The sequence below is a fragment of the Lepidochelys kempii genome, chromosome 4, assembly GCF_965140265.1.
Source record: "Lepidochelys kempii isolate rLepKem1 chromosome 4, rLepKem1.hap2, whole genome shotgun sequence".
Taxonomy (NCBI): Eukaryota; Metazoa; Chordata; order Testudines; family Cheloniidae; genus Lepidochelys; species Lepidochelys kempii.
The window spans coordinates 12507214-12526907 of record NC_133259.1 but is presented as its reverse complement, the minus strand read 5'-3'; the positions used below and the strand labels follow the sequence as shown (position 1 = coordinate 12526907).

Here is a 19694-nt window from a genome sequence, read left to right as displayed (position 1 = left end):
GTTATAAAAGGGGAACAACTGTCTGAGCTGCATTGTTGAATGGCCTTAATACAGAACAGGATCTGAGAAGGGAGTTTACTGAGTGTGAAGTAAAATCTTTTTTTGGAATATAGCTCTACCAGGCACTTTATTGAACACACTAATTCATTTCACATAGACTGCTGAATAGCCTTCTGTTGATGGTAACCATATTTAGTCATTAGTGACCTAGATTGGATTTGAACCAGCTACCTAGATGTTGAAAATGGCTAACAGGTAAGCCTGGACGATTGCAAACTGCAGGGTAACTTTATAATTAAATGTAAAGCTGGTACTAACATGACATTGTCTGTGCAAGTAAAATGTTGTTCTCTCCCCTTCCCTCGCCCCCTTTCTACAGGAATTCAACCTTATTGACAGAAGAGAACTGGCTCCACTTCAAGAACTGATTGAAAAACTGACCTCTAAGGATAGATAAAAGGAAGTGGATTTGTGCAAATAGCAAGCGTGTGGTATTTCTGTTTGTTTGTTTTGTTCTGTTTTGAAAACAAAACAAAACCTTGTTCTGTTTTTACAGGCAGCCAAGATCCACTCTTTGTGCTTTTATTAGGGGAAATCTTTGTCTTTTAGGGACATGCAGTAAATGGCTTTTTTTTCTCATTGTGGATTTTTAGTAGATTTTGAGTGTTTATAAAGGAAGTATGCTTGTTGGGGGATTTGACACTGCTGATGGATGGGTTCTCTTTTGTGTCAATTGTAGCCCATTCTCACTAAGTCCCTAAAAAACTTACATTCTCTAAGTGCCTTGGCAGACTCACTTCTGAGGTGCAAAGCACACACAATACTGAACATTGCTGGAAACAGAAAATATAACCTACCCAGGACACTTACTGATGCTTGGTTTAGAATATATATGCTTAAAGTACAAAAGCCATAACTTACTTAAATCCGTGATCTCCAGCTTTTAATACAAAGTATCACCATTAAAAAAGATTAATATAAAGCTTCTCAAAACTAGGTATTTCTAAAAAAACAAAAAAAGTAAAAATGAAAAATTATAGCGATGGTGACACTTCAGATCATGTCCTAGTCACCACACCTAAATGATAAAGATTTTAAAATCATGGACAACCCAGGATAGCAGAGGGCTGGCTCTCCATTCCACTGTAGTTTTGCTTTCCTTATTACTTATATTTATTTTGTTAATATAAATATCAACTCAGGCCAGCCTAATGTACTGTAAAGTACATTACTTCCTTTAATAAAGTTTCCTAGCATTTCCCAAATGAGCCAACCAATTTGCAAAAGTATCTTCAGTGAGAAGGAAGGATCTATTTATTCATCATCAAAAATGACACACAAGTAATATTAAGAAAAATCTTGTTTTAAATCCACTGGAGTGATGGCATTTAAACATGAACAGTAAAAAGCTAACTCGAGATTAGAGCTCAGATTCTCAAGCTTTTCCAGAAGAGAACATCTCTTTGTAGAAAGATTGTCTTGTGGACCACTTTCTATTTGCAGTCAGAAGGCCCACAGCCCGTCTTGTTCATAATTGTATGAGGTCTCTGTGGCAACTACAGCAATTGTTTACTTGGGGAAAGTTATATTAAGTAATATTTGTATATTTTTAGCTGTTTTTAGTGCGGCAAGTGCTTTTGTTCTTTTTGAGAAAACAATTACACAGTCTCCTTTTTCTTTTATTTCATATCTCCCTCCCTTTCTGGTCCAGTTTCTCTCAAACTGGAAACTGGGAGAACCAGTACCATGTGGCAAGACATTTCCATTGACCACCCGCCAGTGGTCCACAGACTACTATTTGGACATATAGCTGTGCTATAGCTATGTGAAACTCAGGGGGTTCCGTCTCAGAAATTCATATGGAACGTGTCTTTGCTTTCAATCTGTGTATCTTTGTATCTGTCAAATTTTGATTTCCAATACATTTGTCTTACACATTTGTAATGTGCCATCCCCATAGTATCATCGATATCTAGGTGCCAAGTCTCAAAATGAAAAAGTAGCCAGTTTTCACTTGCTCTTGCATCATAACTTAGCAGAACCACAGATTTTACATGATTTTGATGCAAAGATGTAAATTGATCCATGATAGTGACCTCCTTTGTAAAGTACTTTGAGAGCTAAAGATGAAAAGCACTATAAAAGAACTAGCTATTATTATTACACACTAGCATGGCTCTTGAACCTTGGTGATCTTTAGATTTTTACAGTTTGTGACAGAACAATAGAAGTATTGCAGGATATCCTGAAACCATACAAACATTTCACACACCTCTGCTTGACACACATTTTTGACTTTGATAGTTAGGAGTGGGTAATTATGTATGGAAAAACACAATTACACATGCAAAGAGCCTGCAAAATTTGTAACTGGCCATTTGTGCATGCGGATGTAAGTGGTATTTGCATATACAGATTACATACACACTTAATTTTGGAAGTCAGGCCCACATTCTTGAAATAGGAAACTCCATTGCTTTACTATTACTTACTTACTGAGCCAAATCATCTGAAGCTTGAAAACAATCTTGTACCTAAACAAATATCCTCCAATTGGGCAAAAGATTTCTAGTGTAGCAAAAGCTGATATTAGCTGACTTTTTGTTTGCTTAACTGATTACTGATATCGTAACCTTATTTGTTACTTGAACTAAGCATAGTTCTGGGAATCCAGCTATGGACTAGCAAACTGCCCTGATACTCTGTTCATTGCTTCTCCTGTATAGAAAGACCACGTTTTAGATAGCTGTTACAAATTAGTAAGGGAAGCTCAGGTAAGTCACGCTCACGTTGTATCTTACAATTGATTACACTAGTATGGCGGCAATTGATAGCAGCAGAAAAGTTAAAATTATAATTTAACATTCAGACATTCCCTCAGCTTCATCAGAACATTTCTTTAAGATATACAAATCCCTTGGGTGTATGTTAGCTGATCTATATCTTGGATTTACAGGTCAAATTACAGCACAGGGTTTTATTGGCCTTAAAGACAAGCTGCCAAGGGGTGGGGGAAGCAATTGGGTTTGTGTCTTTTTTTCCTTCTTTGTGATATATCTAGGTCTGAAAGATGTTCCCAAAAAATGGGGTGAAAAGGAGAAGCAGCTGCCATTCTTTTGCTCTCTTATATTAGAAATATTAGGTCGTGGCTTCCTGTTTTTTCTGGAAGCCTCCTTGAAAAACCGGAGTGGGAGCTTTCTGAGCCCACAGTTGAAGGGTCAAGGTGTTTGAATCTTTCACACAGATTGATTTTCTTTCACATATTTGAACAAAAAACAGGTTTAAAAAATCAGACTAAAATCTCCTCCTTTCTCAATTGCTGATGTTCCAGTCTCTCCCTTATATGAAAAAAACAAAATCTTACCTGGTCTTGGGAAGAAGATCTTTGAGCTCTTCCTACATCAGAAAGAAGTAAAAAGGGTATGAACACAATTTATTTTCCGACAACTGAAATATTCACACCTGACGTTTTACTAACTCACTGTTCCTAGAGTTTATAGGCTCTGGGCCAGTATTAGGAAGAGCTTAGCAATGTGTAATTTACTGCAGGAGTCCACAGCAAGGGCAGCTTGGATGTGCTTCAGCAGCAGTGCATGCAGTAGCTGGCTGTACGTCTGAATGCACTCCCTAGTGTCAGAACATGCCCACTCTGAGGCTGTGGTATACTGGCTTGTGCAAGAACCAGTCCCCCCATGTCTCATTCAAGTGTTGGAGAAAGAGGTTCCCTATGCCTCCCCCTCCTAGCAAACTGTGCTGTGCACATAAAAGGGGCTGCTCTTGGTCTTCCATGTTAAGTAAGATCATAGGGAACTCAATACTTATCTAGGCTGAGTTGCACAAGTCGATGCCTGAGTATTGGTCTCAATATTTTATTTCCTTGCATTTGGGGGCTCCTTGGAGGCTATTCATGTGTATGGGATGGGGTAGACAACTGATCCAAATACTAAATCCAGTTTCAGAACTCTAGCTATAATTAACTGTAGATCTGTTATGGTCCGAGGGTCTTTTTAGTTCCTGGATAATTAACTCAACAGACTAAATGGCTCTGAAGCCTTTTTCTTTTGAATTACCGGGGCACATAAAGGCATCCATCTGACTATTCAGATGGCAGAGTCACCCCCTAAAACTTAAACTGAACAAACTGTTCTAATGCATTTCAGACATGAAGAAAACTAAATTTTTTAATTGCTCTTGGGTCTGTGGCCTTTTATGCTTCGCTTCAGTCTGAAGAATGTTTTATAGCTGAAAACTGGGGGCTTGTAATGGAAATACACTGACAGGCTTTTAATTGTATGGAGGCGTAAGTGGTGCTGCTTTTAATAGCTAACGGCATCTGCGTCATTAATTTTCATTTCCACTGAAAACTGCTTTGCTGAGCTTATTGTAATCAGTATTGGTTTACTGGTCAGTGTGGGTGTTCAGTGTGCAGATTATGCTTCTGGCAAGAGGAAAAATATTTTGACAATTGGTAATCTTCTTGCATCTCTAGAAGGCACTAGACTTTGGCCTGGTCTACACTACAAAGTTATGTTGACAAAAGGCACCATACGTTGACCTCGTTGTGCAAATGTCTTCACTTAAATGTGGCTCCTGATGACATAAGTTCCCTGCTATGCCAGCTTAATAACACCACCTCCCCGAGTGGTGTAGAGCTATGGTTGATAGGATTAGGTCGACGCACTGTGAGTGTAGACACTGTGTTATTTATGTGACTGTTATTGTCCTCCAGCAGCTGCCCCACACTGATCACCCTTGTGAATTCTGCTGCTCAGGTGGCACAGAGGCCAGAAGCGTCTCTCCCCAACTCGCACCTTTTAAAGCCCCATTAATTTTTGACATTCCTTTTTCTGGCTTGGCGAGCACACCTAGCAGCTCTCCATTGTTCAGCGGAACTGCCCAGCTGATGCTGCTGCCTACATGCTCCGGATGTGCTCCTGCCTGGAGTACACAGGAGGTATTGGATCTCCTGGGCCTTCAGGGACACGAGGCTGTGCAGGCACAGCTCCGAATTAGCGGTAGAAATGTGGACATCTATGAGCAGATTGCTCAGGGGATGCATGAGAAGGGGTATAGCAGGGACCAGCAGCAGTGCCACAGGAAAGCCAAGGAGCTGTGGCAGGCATACCAGAAGGCCATCAACAATCAATCCATTGCCAAGCCACAGACCTGCCGCATTTACAAATTGCTGCATGCTGTATTTGGTGGAGAAATCACCCCCCTCTCTGAAAGCACCATGGATACGTCTGAGGAGCCTGAGTCACAGACCCACGCCATGAACAGTGAGGAGGAGGTGGTGGACAAGGAAGAGGAGGAGAAGAATGGGGGACAGACAACAGGGGGGATCCAGCTGCACAGCGAGCCAGGACCTGTTTTTGACTGCAGCGCAGTCCAGCCAGTTTCGCACAGGAGAGCCCGATGTAGGGGAAGAAAGCTCAGATAAATGTGTAGTTTAATTTTCAATAACAGAGATGCCCCCCACCTCAAAGTAGCAGGGCACATCTTTTGAGTTATCATTAATTTACGTGTGCTAGAAGAGGGAGTGGTACAACCGAGAGAGGCAGCGTTGCTATCTGCTTTTCCGTCCCCTCTAGAGTTGTGAGGGGGGGTGGCATACAGAGCAGTTTATTTGTGCGCGCAGGGATGTCCTTGAATCCTGTGGAGATCTCAATGAAACTTTCATGGAGGAACTCTGCAATCCTGTGCCAAAGGTTTCTAGGGATGGCAGCCTTATTTCTACTGCCACGGTAGGACACTTACCCACGCCAATCAGTGATAACTTTAGCAGGTACCATTGTAGTACGCAGGCTAGCAGCATACGGGCCTGGGCAGCTTCTGGACACCAGCAGCAGCTGTGCTCTCTCTGCCTCTGTTACCCTCAGGAGTGAGATACTAAGTAAAGTCATCACCGCCTGTGGAAAATGGTGCCAGTATTCATTGCCATTGGCCTGTACTACTAGAATCATGCAGTTGAGCAATTCCCTCCTCGTTTCCCCAGGCTCAGCAGGGCAGGTGCTGTGACAAGCACCATGCTCAAACAATCCAAGCAGAAGTGAGAATGTAGTGCTTAAAACTTTTGGGGAGCAAAGGGAGCGAGTTCAGCATGTTAAGTTTCACTTTCCGTAGCGAATACATGGCAATGATACCTCTGTGTTTTATCTGCATCTGCTGCCATTGTGGCCTTCAGGGTCTCCCCTCCACACCTGTGGAACGCCTGAGCAAGATAAGGAAGAGAAAGAAGAGGACTTAGGACGACGTGTTCAGTGAGATCCTATAAGCCAGTGACAAAGCGGACTGTGAGCACAGGCACTGGAGGATGAACATTGCAGACAGTCTAGAGCGTAGAGGAGAAAAGCCCAGGAAAAGAAGCGGAAGATGCACCGGGACATAATGGGGCTTCGCAGGCAACAAACAGAGCTGCTGAAGACTCTGGTGTACTTGCAGGTGCACCAACAATCCTGGGCTCACCTACCTTTGCAGCCCATTGAGACCTCACTATCGGAACCTTCCTCTACCTCCCCCCCGCACCACATTCCACGTGGCAGCATGGGTTGCTGCACTACCCCTAGCACTCCACCCTGGATGACATTAAGGATCATCACAACGTCACATGTGCTGACGTGTGAAAGCCACAGTTTGTGTATGTGTAGCTGAAATGGACATGAATGTTCTTTCCCCTTCATAAGTTCTGTTCTCTTAATTTATTGAGTTTTTATTAAGTTTTAAATGTATTTGGTTTTGAAATGCCAGAATTTTTGGTTTTTTAGTCCAGATTTTGTTACAGAATAAAATTCTATTAGTTGGAACATAATTGATCTTTATTAGTTCACAGTGTGTACTGGCTGATATTCACAGTTCTGAAAGCGACCATTACGTGTTACTGCACAGTATCACACAACTCATAAGATCATTCACAAACAAAATTAATAGGTGCATTAACAATGTTATATTTCTGCATATACAGCAATCACCTCACAATTCCTTCTGGACTGCAAAAGAATAGGGCTAAACAGACTACATTACTACAACACACATTACCCTGGCTCACTATTAAAATGGTCTTTCAAACCCTCCTTGAGCCATATAACGCCACATTGAGCTTTTCTAACAGTCCATGTATCTGGCTGCTCAAATTCAATAGACACCTGCTCCACCTCCACCCTGGCAGAAACTTTTCTTCCTTTGCTTCACAGATATTATGCAGGACACAGGAGGCAGCTATAACCATTGGGATATTTTTCTCACTGAGATCAAATCTTGTGAGTAAACAACGCCAGCGTCCCTTCAAATATCCAAAGGCACATTCAACTGTCATGCCACACCTGCTGAGCTGGTAGTTGAAGCATTCCTTGGTGCTGTCAAGATGGCTGGCATACAGCTTCATAAGCCCAGGGAGCAAGGATGAGGCTGGGTTGCCCAGGTCACTGTTGGCATTTCAACATTCCCAATGGTAATCCACCAGTCAAGAAAGTAAGTCCCTGCTTGCAGCTTTCTGAACAGTTCTGTGTTCTTAAAGATGCAAGTATCATGCGCCTTCCCTGACCAGCCCACACTGATGGTGAAGCATCGCTGGTGATCCACCAGTACTTGCATAACCATAGAAAAGTAGCCTTTCTGTTGATGTACTCTGTAGCAAGGTAGTCTGGTCCCAAAACAGGGATATGCGTGCCGTCTGTCGCTTGACTGCGCTTTGGGAACCCCATTGCTGTAAAACCATCCACTATGTTCTCCACATTGTAGAGTGTCACAGTCCTGCTTAGCAGGAGGTGATTAATGGCCTTGCATGCTTATATCACAACTGCCCACTTGGTGGATTTCCTGACTCCAAATTAATTCCCAGCTGACCAGTAACAATCTGGCATTGCAAGTTACTACAGTGCAGTCGCCATTCACTTCTCCACTGTCAGTGCAGCTTTCATTCTGGTGTCCCTGCACTGGAGGGCTTGGGTGAGCTCAGCACACAGATCTAGGAATGTGGCCTTGCACATCTGAAATTTGGCAGCCACTGCTTGTCATCCCAGACCTGCATTATGATGCAATCCCATCAGTCAGTGCTTGTTTCTTGGGCCTTGAAGCAGTGCTCCACCATTTGCAGCTGCTCCGTGAATGCCAACAAGAACCTTGAATTGGTTCTCGCTGTGTCCCACAGCAATCTGTCGTCCAAGGAATCATCATGTTCCCTGCATCTCTTCTTCTGGTTCTGCACTTACTGCAGGATCGTGCACCCTGTGCTTGCAATACTCATTAAAATAGTGCAGAGGTGTTCAGGATCCATGCTTTTGTCAGAGATGGCAGACAGCAAGGAGAGCCACACGGGTTTGTGGGATTTTGAAAAAAAAGTCTTCAAAATTATGGGATACAGGTGGTGCTATGGGATGGAGACCGTTGCAAATTGGAAAGTTGACCCCATGCTTCCAGTTACCCTGTACAACTCATTTCTGCCCCATCAAACATTGTCAAAACTGCCTAAAAGTGCACCGGATGGTGGCGAGTTGCACAATGGGATACTTATGCATCAATACAAGTGTTCCTGGTGACTACACGCTCTGCTAACACAACGAGCCCCATATGCGCTCACACAAGCGATGTACTAACTGCAGCAGCTGTATGCTGATGTAAGTTTGTAATGTAGACATGGCCGTAGTCAATGCTTTGCTGTATATCTAAATGAGAACAGTGTTAACCGGAAAGCCCCTTCAAAAAACAATTTACTTGTGATTATTTGGATTAGCATTCTCTATTGAGGGCTTGCAGGCACGGTAAATAATTTTTAAAAAATGCATGGAGCAGTAAAAGGTGTTTTTATATGGTCTAATCAGAAATAGAGTAGAAAGCTATAACTGAAGAATCCAAAACTTAAAAGCAGGGATTTGCAGACCGTAGCTGAGCAGTAGCTGTATTTATTTTGGCAGTCTGCCTTCTCACTTTGGATATTTGATCTCAATTTTAAAACAGCAGCTATGAAAATTCAGGACACTCTTCTGCAGTTCACACTCTCAAATATTAGAATTAATATGTAGAATATTAGTCTTACATGGGCATCTTATTCTTCTGCTGTGTTTGTTACTTGGCATCTAGAAAGCCATTAATTCTGTCACTGTTCATATAGATAGTTTTGGCTCTTAAAACTACATCTTCTTTGAACAGGGAAGACAAACCTTTTGAAGTTGAGACTTGAGTAGCATATGGGAAGTATGAAATGTGGATTGTGAAAAAAAGTTGGTGGAAACCTTTTTTTAGCACTACTTCTAGATATGTAATAAAAGCTTGGAGATCACTGTCTGAAAGAAAGCTGTTGGAATATACTTTAATTATACTAATCTTGAAGATAATAGCATCTAAGATACTAATGCAGTGCATAGGATAGAGTATCCCTTTTTGTATTATACTTTAAGATTTTAATTTTCAAATATTTTTGCAAAAGACTTGGGACCAGAATTGAGTGTGTTTACACTTGTAGAGCATGGGCACATCAAAATATTAAGCAAAATTCATCTTGGTTTTTAAACTCAGCTGGACTCTAGTAAACTTGGTAACAGAACAGTATCTTATAAAAAACAGAACAAACCACAACACTAGTCTAGATCCATGTTATAAAGGGATACTCTGTTAGATATTTCATTGTTTTGATATTAAACATTGGAGCGTTAGGCCTTGTTGACACCGGGAGCAGAACCATGCAAGCCACAACTGACCTGGTTATGCTCCCAGTATAGGTTAAGGCCTTACAGTTTAATAAGGTTTTAAACAGGTTTTGCTATATTGCAGCTACCAGCGTGTTTGATTATATCGGTGATTTGCGTGGTAACTTCAGGAAGTAATCTACCTTGAGAAGAGATCACTGCTGGCATACTCTGTTAGTTGTGTTCTGCTATCTTATGCCAGAGGTGAATTTGGTCCAGGGAATTTACGCAATTAGGATGGTAGATAAATTCTAATCACAGACTTTCATAGTCAAGTCAGGGATTCAAGTTAACTGCACAAGTGGAGAAGATGTGCCACATCCGACTGTTGCTGGTAGCTGATTTGATGTCCAACATGGTAGAGGGGGAGAAAGAAAACAATTTTTAAAGGGGGCAGATAGCCTGTTTGCAAGTGTCTCCAGTTTATTTTACTGCTTACTATGCAATGTAGAACTTTGAACTTTTGCATTTACCTTGATAGAAAACAGAGGGGTACTGTTGTCTATTTAATATTTTGGAACGGAACACTCTCTGAAACTCACTTCACAGGTATAAGACGCCTATTTGCTGCTATTGACTTTCTTTACCTTCCAGATTCCTCCTTTTTCTTTCTTAGCCCCCTTTCCCTGAATCACCATACATAGTTTTATTAAAAATATTTCATTTAGAGGTGTTTTTTGTGCGAGCCAACACTGGTGATTTTTTTTTTTTGGAGTGCTATGTTATTGTATGCAAAACAACAGTTTTCAGCTGAACTGTTAAAGGTGCAGCATGAATATAGACCTGCCTGTTTCTTCCACTAGAAAACTCCCACCATTATTTAGAGCCTTGTTTTCTTGATTGGTAACTTCATTTGAGTTTTCCAAACTGAATCACTAGCACCTCTAATGTTGAGGTTTTAAAACTGTGTAAAAGTTTTGATGTTTTATCTTTTTAGTAGATAACTAACATGGACATTGAGAGTATTACGCTCATTTTTTCTCCTTTTTAAGTATAATTTCCTCTTAACAACTGAAGACTGCAAAACGACTAAATTTCAAAAACCTCATTTTTGTTTTAAGACCTCTCCTTAAATTGTTCTTCATAGATTACTGTATTTTTAGGGGAAACTAATTTTGATAGCCATTAAACTGTACTCATTATTTTTGTACATGTGCAACTAAGGACATTTTGGGACACAAGTCTTGGAGGGAACACTTAATTCTTTGCTGTTTTGATTCTTCCTATATGCTGGAGTTGTATTGCTAAATACTACCACTGGAAGCAATACCTTGATGTGCAATGGAGGTGAGAGATGAATGCAATAAAAGTGAATAAGGTTTGAATAAAAATTAATTGCTGGAGGCAAAAGGATATTGCAAAAGCAACACTGTAACCTTCATATTCACTTCTTTATACATCTTAAAGCAGCTGGAAGAAAAAATAGATGTAAAATATTAAATGCAACATGGGAATCCGTACTGTAAGCTAACCGTGCCAATATTGCTTCAGTTTGTAGTCTTTATTGATTGGTATTTTAGTTTTAGATCAAAACAGCTTTTGATTAGAAAAGAAGTTGAATGTCTGAAAATCTGCAACATGTTTATTTGAGAGATGTAAATAATGTATACAGATTGCTGTATGTGATGGGATGAAAAAATATTTAAATTCTAGGTTTTTTCAATAAGAAATTGAATGCTGTTTATAAGGAAAAAAATAAATAGCTATGTTTGACCATGATTGTCTTTTTTCTTCCCAGACATGTTTAATTTATATTTCTGATTTGTAGATAGAACTCAGTTAGTTATATAGCTGTATATTGTACACACATGAACGTTCCTCCTACAAATTAGATTTTTGTAATTACCCTACTTGAATTTGTGAATATTTGTGTTACAGGCAGACCCAATAGCAATAAAAGAACCTGATGTCCTCTCCTTTCCTTATTGCATGGTTTGAAATGGTAACTTAGAAAAAGTGGGAGAAACCCAAAATGCAATTTGAACTCTGCACTGTACCACTTGATAAGACTTAATGGCCCATTATCTGAAATGTTGGCATCTCTACTGGAGTCATTTTGAAAGCTGTGTTACATAGATTATTTAATACAGATTGTCATTTAAATCATAGCCATGCATTTTATAAAATTAGAACAATACACATTCCCAAAATGTATTCAGTTTGTGCACTAATCTGAGATTTAAGATTTTACTTTTCATAACGCTTCTACTCCATGCAAGCCACATCACCTTCCCTTTGCCCACGGCTAAGCATGACAGCAGACATATGTCTTGGGTTCCAAAGCCTTGTGGCATCCTACCCCTTGCAGTACTCCAACTTCCTGACCACTCCCCTCTTCCCTACCCACCCATGTAATCCCAGCTAACAAGAATGCTTCCCTCAAAGAATCCCACCCTTTGTATTGTCTATTTACATTGTAAACTCTTTGAGGTAGGGATTGCCTCTTACTATGTATGTATGTTGTCTAGCACAATGAAGCCCCCATCTCCTGTGGGGCCTCTAGGCACTACCATACTACAGATAATAAATATTTGTCAAATTAATTAATTTTACAAGAATAAGAATAACAAATCACGGACACTAAAAAATAAACAGAAAATGACAAATCATAGCCCATATATTAACTAGTACTGGAATTGCACAAGAAAGTTGGTCATCTTAAGTGGCTAGCCAGATATATTGTCTTATGTAGTTCCTTTTGTACACCTGGGTTTATATAACATTCTCAAATTTTGTGCCTTCAGAAAGAGTTGATTATTTTCACAACTAACCACCTACATGTGACTCATGGATTCTAGGATTTGTCTTGATGAATCTTAAGTGGTAACTACATGACTGCCCCTTGGAGACATCCTTTATCATCCCATGCTTTGATGTCATTTTCACGCTGTCTGGAGTGGCTCACAATCATGAGTGCCTTCCTCTGGGCAGACTGTCAAAAGCAGGGCAGACACCCCAAACTGGTGGTATGTTCTATAATTAGTTTTCCCCAAGACACTAACAAATATGAACTCCTAAAGTCTTACAATAATTTTATATTGGAGTCACAGACAGTCCCCTTAGAAACTCTAGTGTGTCTTGCCACCCAGGCAAGATGGACTATATGATAAATGGTCATTTACACACACAAAAATTCCAGGTTACTCCCACGAGACCAGTTACACACCCAGATTGAGTTGCATTCTAGATCTTACACCCAAAACAATGCTGGTAGCCAATTCTGTAGTAAACTAACTAAAGTTTTATGACCTAAGAAAAAGAAATGAAAGTTATTGAGTGGTTAAAGCAGGTAAAAATATGTACAGGTGAGTCACAGTCTCTAATCCCAGATGGTAGCAGAGATACAGTAATCTGCCAATTTCCCAAAAGTCTCTCAGGGCTACCCAGAATCATTCTGGGGAATCTCCATCTTCTCATTCAGTTATTCTGCCCTGTTAGAATTCAAACAGTCCAGAGATGAAGGATTTTCCTTTATATCCATATTTATAGCTATCATATGTTTTTTTTTCTTTGATGGTGGTGAGAAACAGTTGCTTTTAGAGTCTTTGAACTCTGAATGCTCCACACTGACCACTCACTTTGAAGTGATCTTTCTGATAAAAGTACTTAATTTGCATTACACAAGGTTTCTTTCATGTTTGGAGGGTTATTTTAGATATTGAGGGTCATATACCATTCAAAATATTAACAAGATACAGAAAAGTGAAAATAATGCATGAAAAATCTCATTAATTTTATGAAATTTAAACACCAAACATTCACATACATTTGACAGCCTCTTTTGATCTTCTGCTAACACACAAGTGGATTGGCCTGACTTCCAGCTGTGAGTTTGTCAGTTTTCAGCTGAGCCAACAGTTTTGATCAGAGTTGACGCCAGCATCACAGCCATTCATTAGGAAACAAATTTTTTAGGACAGAGTCTGCAGTGTTAGGGATTTTAATGTTTTCTGCAATGACATTCTAAACAAATGTTCTTAATCTCATTTTGTTTGAATCCAAATTGTGTTAGATGCTCAATTTAAATTGTTGTATACGCTTAAGAACCCTAACCTGTAAGCTTTAAACTAAAGGCTGCATGGAGCTTTCCAAAAGGAGCCAATATGCAACCATTTAAACAGCTTTCATAGGAAGTATACAAGAGAGCTACTTAAAACCATAATGCTATTTTAATCCATCTGTCCTTTTGTAATCCCTTCAGTAAAACTTCCTTCTGTAGGAATCAATTGCACATAAGATTTTAGCATTTAATTTACAGACTTCAGCATCTGGATGCATCTCTCAACAAATCCAACTATTGGGGTCAGCAAAAAAACTGCAAAAATAAGTACCTTCCTGAAAAACTGCATGTACAGGAGGCCAAGTATTTTATTCCATTTTTAGATGCTGTATCTTCATGCAAGATGTATCCAAGTTAACAGACAGAATGTTACAAAATTTTGAAATAAAATCTGTAACATTTCTTTCCTAAGAATTAAAAGACTCACTGATAACATCTCAACTTTTGACATTGATTTCACAACAGGTCACACGTGTATTTTAAGTGGCCTATCTAGGAGCATTTTGAGGCTAAGAAGATCAAATGAGGTAAAGTAATCTGTGTCCTGAATGCATCTAAGCACTCAAGATTTACTGTATTCCAAATGCTCAAGGATGATACCTCACCATAAAGCCATATTTACATTATCATTAAAAAAAAATTGTCTGATACACGACCCACCCCCTGAATATTGGAGATAGATCATGTTGTCTGTGTCAAGAACTTTAACTCCAGCTGCTAGATTTGTACACAGAGAACTTTCACACTTGAACAAATTTTGAAAAAGAAAACGTGACCAGTGTCTGTAATGGTTTCCTAAGGAAGCAGGAGTCACTTCTATTTAATCACCTGAGCACTTGGCCAAATCTCAGTTTGATCAGGCTTCAGGAAACATTTAGTTCACAGTGGGCAAGTTTGGAGGTTTAATATAAGCAAAGTCACTTCTGGCCTAGTGTAGTTGCTGTTGTTTATTATTTCTATTGCCATAGCACCGCAGAGTTCAAATCATGGACCAGGAGTCTATTGTTCTAGGTTCAATATTGCAGCCCTTAAGTTATGTTTCCCTCTTATTGGAGCTACTCTAAATTCTGTTATTTAAGGCAACACTCTAACTTTGAAATAATATTAAATAATTTAGGAGTGGAAGTGCCATTGACTTTCAAAAGTACTTACATCACTTTGGAAAATGTGATCTAGGCTCCTAAATCACTAGGTGTTTTTGAAAATTATGCCCTTAATAACAATGTATGCATACGTTGATGGGTTTTTGAAGACACAGTTGTTAACCTGAGTCATTCTAGGCTGCTTATATCGTTACTGACTTCAGCCAGGTACAGTTTTGATGGCTTTGGTACACATGAAGGTTCTGTGATCACTAATATAAATTCTTTCAGTCCCTCAGCATCCTTTGAAGAATTTAGTTTTTCCTTTTTTTTTTTCTCGTTTCATCAACTAGTATTTGTTATGTCTACAGTATTTCAAATAAATCTTGATTATTTTCCCATTACCTCTGATAGTCTGTTTCTTGCTGACTGCCAGCTGTTATTTTCAGTTCTCATAGTGACTGGTTGCCTGGATGCCAGTCTGGACAGTGAATTACTATGTTTGCCATAATAACATTTTGTTTTTCCTTCCTTTCTTTCAGCTGTGTTTGCTAAGGTTTGAGTAACTGAAATCTTGTGGGATTTGAAGTGTGTCCATTAGCATCTGTGCTGACTAGGTAACCCAATCCTGTTAGTGCATCTCTAAGAGTCAACAGAATTTACTATGAGTTAGCTTTTGCTATTTGAATAGCTCTCTTAAGCCATGCTTACACACAAGTTGTCCCTATTTAATTATATCAGTATATGTATACTTAGGAGATATTCAAAGGACTTAAGGAATTCCTAAAATTCAAAACTTCAGAACTGAGGTTGTGGGCAGTAATAGGAAGGAATCACAGAATCAGGACTGCTGCATTTGGTGATTTAATATAAGAACATAAGAACTGCCATACTAGGTCAGACCAAAGGTCCATCAAGCCCAGTATCTGTTTTCTGACAGTGGCCAATGGCAGGTGCCCCAAAGGGAATGAACAGACAGGTTATCATCAAGTGATCCATGCCCTGTCACCCAATCCCAGCTTCTGGCAAACAGAGGCTAGGGACACCATTCCTGCCCATCCTGGCTAATAGCTATTGATGGACCTTCTTCCATGAATCTATCTAGCTCCCTTTTGAACCCTGTTATAGTATTGGCCTTCACAACACCCTCTGGCAAGCAGTTCGAGGTTGACGGTGTGTTGCGTGAAAAAATACTTTCTTGTGTTTGTTTTAAACCTGCTACCTATTAATTAGTATTTAGTACTTAGTATAGATAATTAGTGTTCTGCATATTTGGAAGTTTCTAAATCTCTATGAATTTAAAGTAGTAAGATACAGTAAATTTTTGTCAGATTTAGAGAGAGAGAATTTTAGCTTTTCACAATGGTCTCTATATGGAATTTAGGTTTCAGAGTAGCAGCCGTGTTAGTCTGTATTCGCAAAAAGAAAAGGAGTACTTTTGGCACCTTAGAGACTAACCAATTTATTTGAGCATAAGCTTTCGTGAGCTACAGCTCACTTCAAACAAAACACCCATTGTTTCATGTTCTCTGTGTATATAAATCTCCCCACTGTATTTTCCACTGAATGCATCCGATGAAGTGAGCTGTAGCTCACAAAAGCTTATGCTCAAATAAATTTGTTAGTCTCTAAGGTGCCACAAGTACTCCTTTTCTTTATGTGGAATTTAATTACCCTACTTGGTGGTTTAGCTAAAGCTCTTCAGAAGAGATTATGGTATCCCAGTACATACTACAGAATGAGTCTTTGCATAGGCCTTAAATTTAGCTGGTAGTACATAACTGTTGCTCTTATTTCATGCCTTACCTCATGTCTGTCCTGATGTCAGGCATTTAATTTTGTTGTGACCTATTCAGTTAGTCCAGCAGTTTTATTTGGAAGGTTTGGGGTTGGAGTAGGGTTACCATATGTCCAGATTTTCCTGGATATGACCTCTTTTGGGCTCTTCCAATCTCTGTCTGGGAAGATTTTTGAAATATGATCAAAAATGTCCATGATTTTTCCTTGCTCCAACATTGACTCTGGTAGAACTGCAATTTCTGGCATGTCCTAATAGCAGCATGCACTTTTACTGGTTTGCTATCCTTACTTCTGTGCCGCTGCTGGTGGCACTGCTTTCAGAGCTGGGCAGACGGAGAGCGGCAACTGCTGGCTGGCTGCCCGGCTCTTAACATAGTGCCGCTGCCAGCAGCAGTAAGGATGACATGGTATTGATTGTTTAATCGCTGAAAGGGGTCCTGCTTGTACAGCGCACAACTGCAGCCATACATCTGGTAAACACTTTCATGGCTATTTGATGTGCAATCAACCACTCTGAGAAAGATATGCTCCACAGAGAAATATGCATGGGCACAACAGGAAGAAGCACAGTAAGAAAGGACTGACTGACTGTAAGAAAGTACATTTAAATTTGATTTACATTTATATTTGAGGCCATTACACTTGTTTATAAATGTTAGATATTCAAAGTAGAAACTGTCTAGCAGAAGCACTGGAACAAAGTATGTAGGGAGACTGTGGAATCTCTGTCATTGAGATTTTTAAGAACAGGTTGGACAAACACCTGTCAGGGATACTCTAGATAGGACTGCACCCAAACTATAACTCATCCAAACACCCAGTGCTGACTCTTTCTAGGCACAGTATTAGAGCCCAAGAAGTATCATGTAACTTTGTCACAAGTAAAGATCAAAACACTGCTATAGCTTCAAAGGACACTTTAGCCAATTCTCTCACTGTTTTTGGCAGTTCAAGATTTTTCACCATCAGAGGTTAAGAAGTTAAACATGGTCTTCACCTGGTGCCCCCAGATAACTTTTTCTTCACTATCTTTTCTTTCTGTCTTTTCTATTTGCTGTAGGGAAATAAAGGATACTTATCTTCTTTCTCTGGTTGCTGCTGTTTGGCAACTAACCGAGTGAAAGTCACATTGTTCTGGAATGGAAATTTGTAAATGCTTCATGGAAAGACTTAAATTAAACTTTCATTGTAACCCTCTGTTTTCAGTCTGAAAAACTCCCTTTCGGGACTAAACTTTTCCATTGTGGATCTCAGCCCACAGGGGAATTATTTTGGAAAGAGGGAAGGAAATCTGATCAATGGTTTCTGAGTCATGGGTGTGTGAAAACAAACACCCTTTTAAGGTAATTTTGCTCACCAAAACTCAAAGTGGTGAATGCCCCACCCCCAGCACTGGCAAGGGCGTGCGCCCTAAGGGCTACAGGAAAACTGGACTGAGTTGAAAACAGGTGCGTGGGTCACGTTGCCCTTGGAGCGCCCATTCAGTGATTCGCAAAAAAGAAAAGGAGTACTTGTGGCACCTTAGAGACTAACCAATTTATTTGAGCATGAGCTTTCGTGAGCTACAGCTCACTTCATCGGATGCATACCGTGGAAACTGCAGCAGACTTTATTTATACACAGAGAATATGAAAAAATACCTCCTCCCACCCCACTGTCCTGCTGGTAATAGCTTATCTAAAGTGATCATCAGGTGGGCCATTTCCAGCACAAATCCAGGTTTTCTCACCCTCCACCCCCCCCCCCCCCCCAAATTCACTCTCCTGCTGGTGATAGCCCATCCAAAGTGACAACTCTTTACACAATGTGCATGATAATTAAGTTGGGCCATTTCCTGCACAAATCCAGGTTCTCTCACCCCCTCACCCCCCTCCCAAAAACCACACACACAAACTCACTATCCTGCTGGTAATAGCTCATCCAAAGTGACCACTCTCCCTACAATGTGCATAATTAAGGTGGGCCATTTCCAGCACAAATCCAGGTTTTCTCACCCCCCACCCCACCCCCATACACACACAAACTCACTCACTCTCCTGCTGGTAATAGCTCATCCAAACTGACCCCTCTCCAAGTTTAAATCCAAGTTAAACCAGAACATCTGGGGGGGGAGGGGGGGAAGAAAAAACAAGAGGAAATAGGCTACCTTGCATAATGACTTAGCCACTCCCAGTCTCTATTTAAGCCTAAATTAATAGTATCTAATTTGCAAATGAATTCCAATTCAGCAGTTTCTCGCTGGAGTCTGGATTTGAAGTTTTTTTGTTTTAAGATAGCAACCTTCATGTCTGTGATTGCGTGACCAGAGAGATTGAAGTGTTCTCCGACTGGTTTATGAATGTTACAATTCTTGACATCTGATTTGTGTCCATTTATTCTTTTACGTAGAGACTGTCCAGTTTGACCAACGTACATGGCAGAGGGGCATTGCTGGCACATGATGGCATATATCACATTGGTGGATGTGCAGGTGAATGAGCCTCTGATAGTGTGACTGATGTTATTAGGCCCTGTGATGGTGTCCCCTGAATACATATGTGGGCACAATTGGCAACGGGCTTTGTTGCAAGGATAAGTTCCTGGGTTAGTGGTTCTGTTGTGTGGTATGTGGTTGTTGGTGAGTATTTGCTTCAGGTTGCGGGGCTGTCTGTAGGCAAGGACTGGCCTGTCTCCCAAGATTTGTGAGAGTGTTGGGTCATCCTTTAGGATAGGTTGTAGATCCTTAATAATGCGTTGGAGGGGTTTTAGTTGGGGGCTGAAGGTGACGGCTAGTGGCGTTCTGTTATTTTCTTCAGTCTCTACGTAAAAGAATAAATGGACACAAATCAGATGTCAAGAATTGTAACATTCATAAACCAGTCGGAGAACACTTCAATCTCTCTGGTCACGCAATCACAGACATGAAGGTCGCTATCTTAAAACAAAAAAACTTCAAATCCAGACTCCAGCGAGAAACTGCTGAATTGGAATTCATTTGCAAATTAGATACTATTAATTTAGGCTTAAATAGAGACTGGGAGTGGCTAAGTCATTATGCAAGGTAGCCTATTTCCTCTTGTTTTTTCCTCCCGC

At 40.2% G+C, this 19694-nt stretch overlaps 1 protein-coding gene across 3 annotated transcripts in view; it reads left to right on the top strand.

Annotated features, from left to right (window-relative positions):
• Window positions 1-11393, top strand: part of MOB1B (MOB kinase activator 1B) — an 84729-nt gene extending 73336 nt beyond the window's left edge. For all 3 annotated transcript variants that reach the window (XM_073340404.1, XM_073340403.1, XM_073340406.1), the window contains one exon: window positions 380-11393. In XM_073340404.1, the coding sequence (XP_073196505.1) occupies window positions 380-457 (78 nt within the window). In that variant the 3' untranslated portion in view covers window positions 458-11393. The remainder of the gene's footprint in view (window positions 1-379) is intronic.
• The last annotated feature ends 8301 nt before the right edge of the window (window positions 11394-19694 follow it).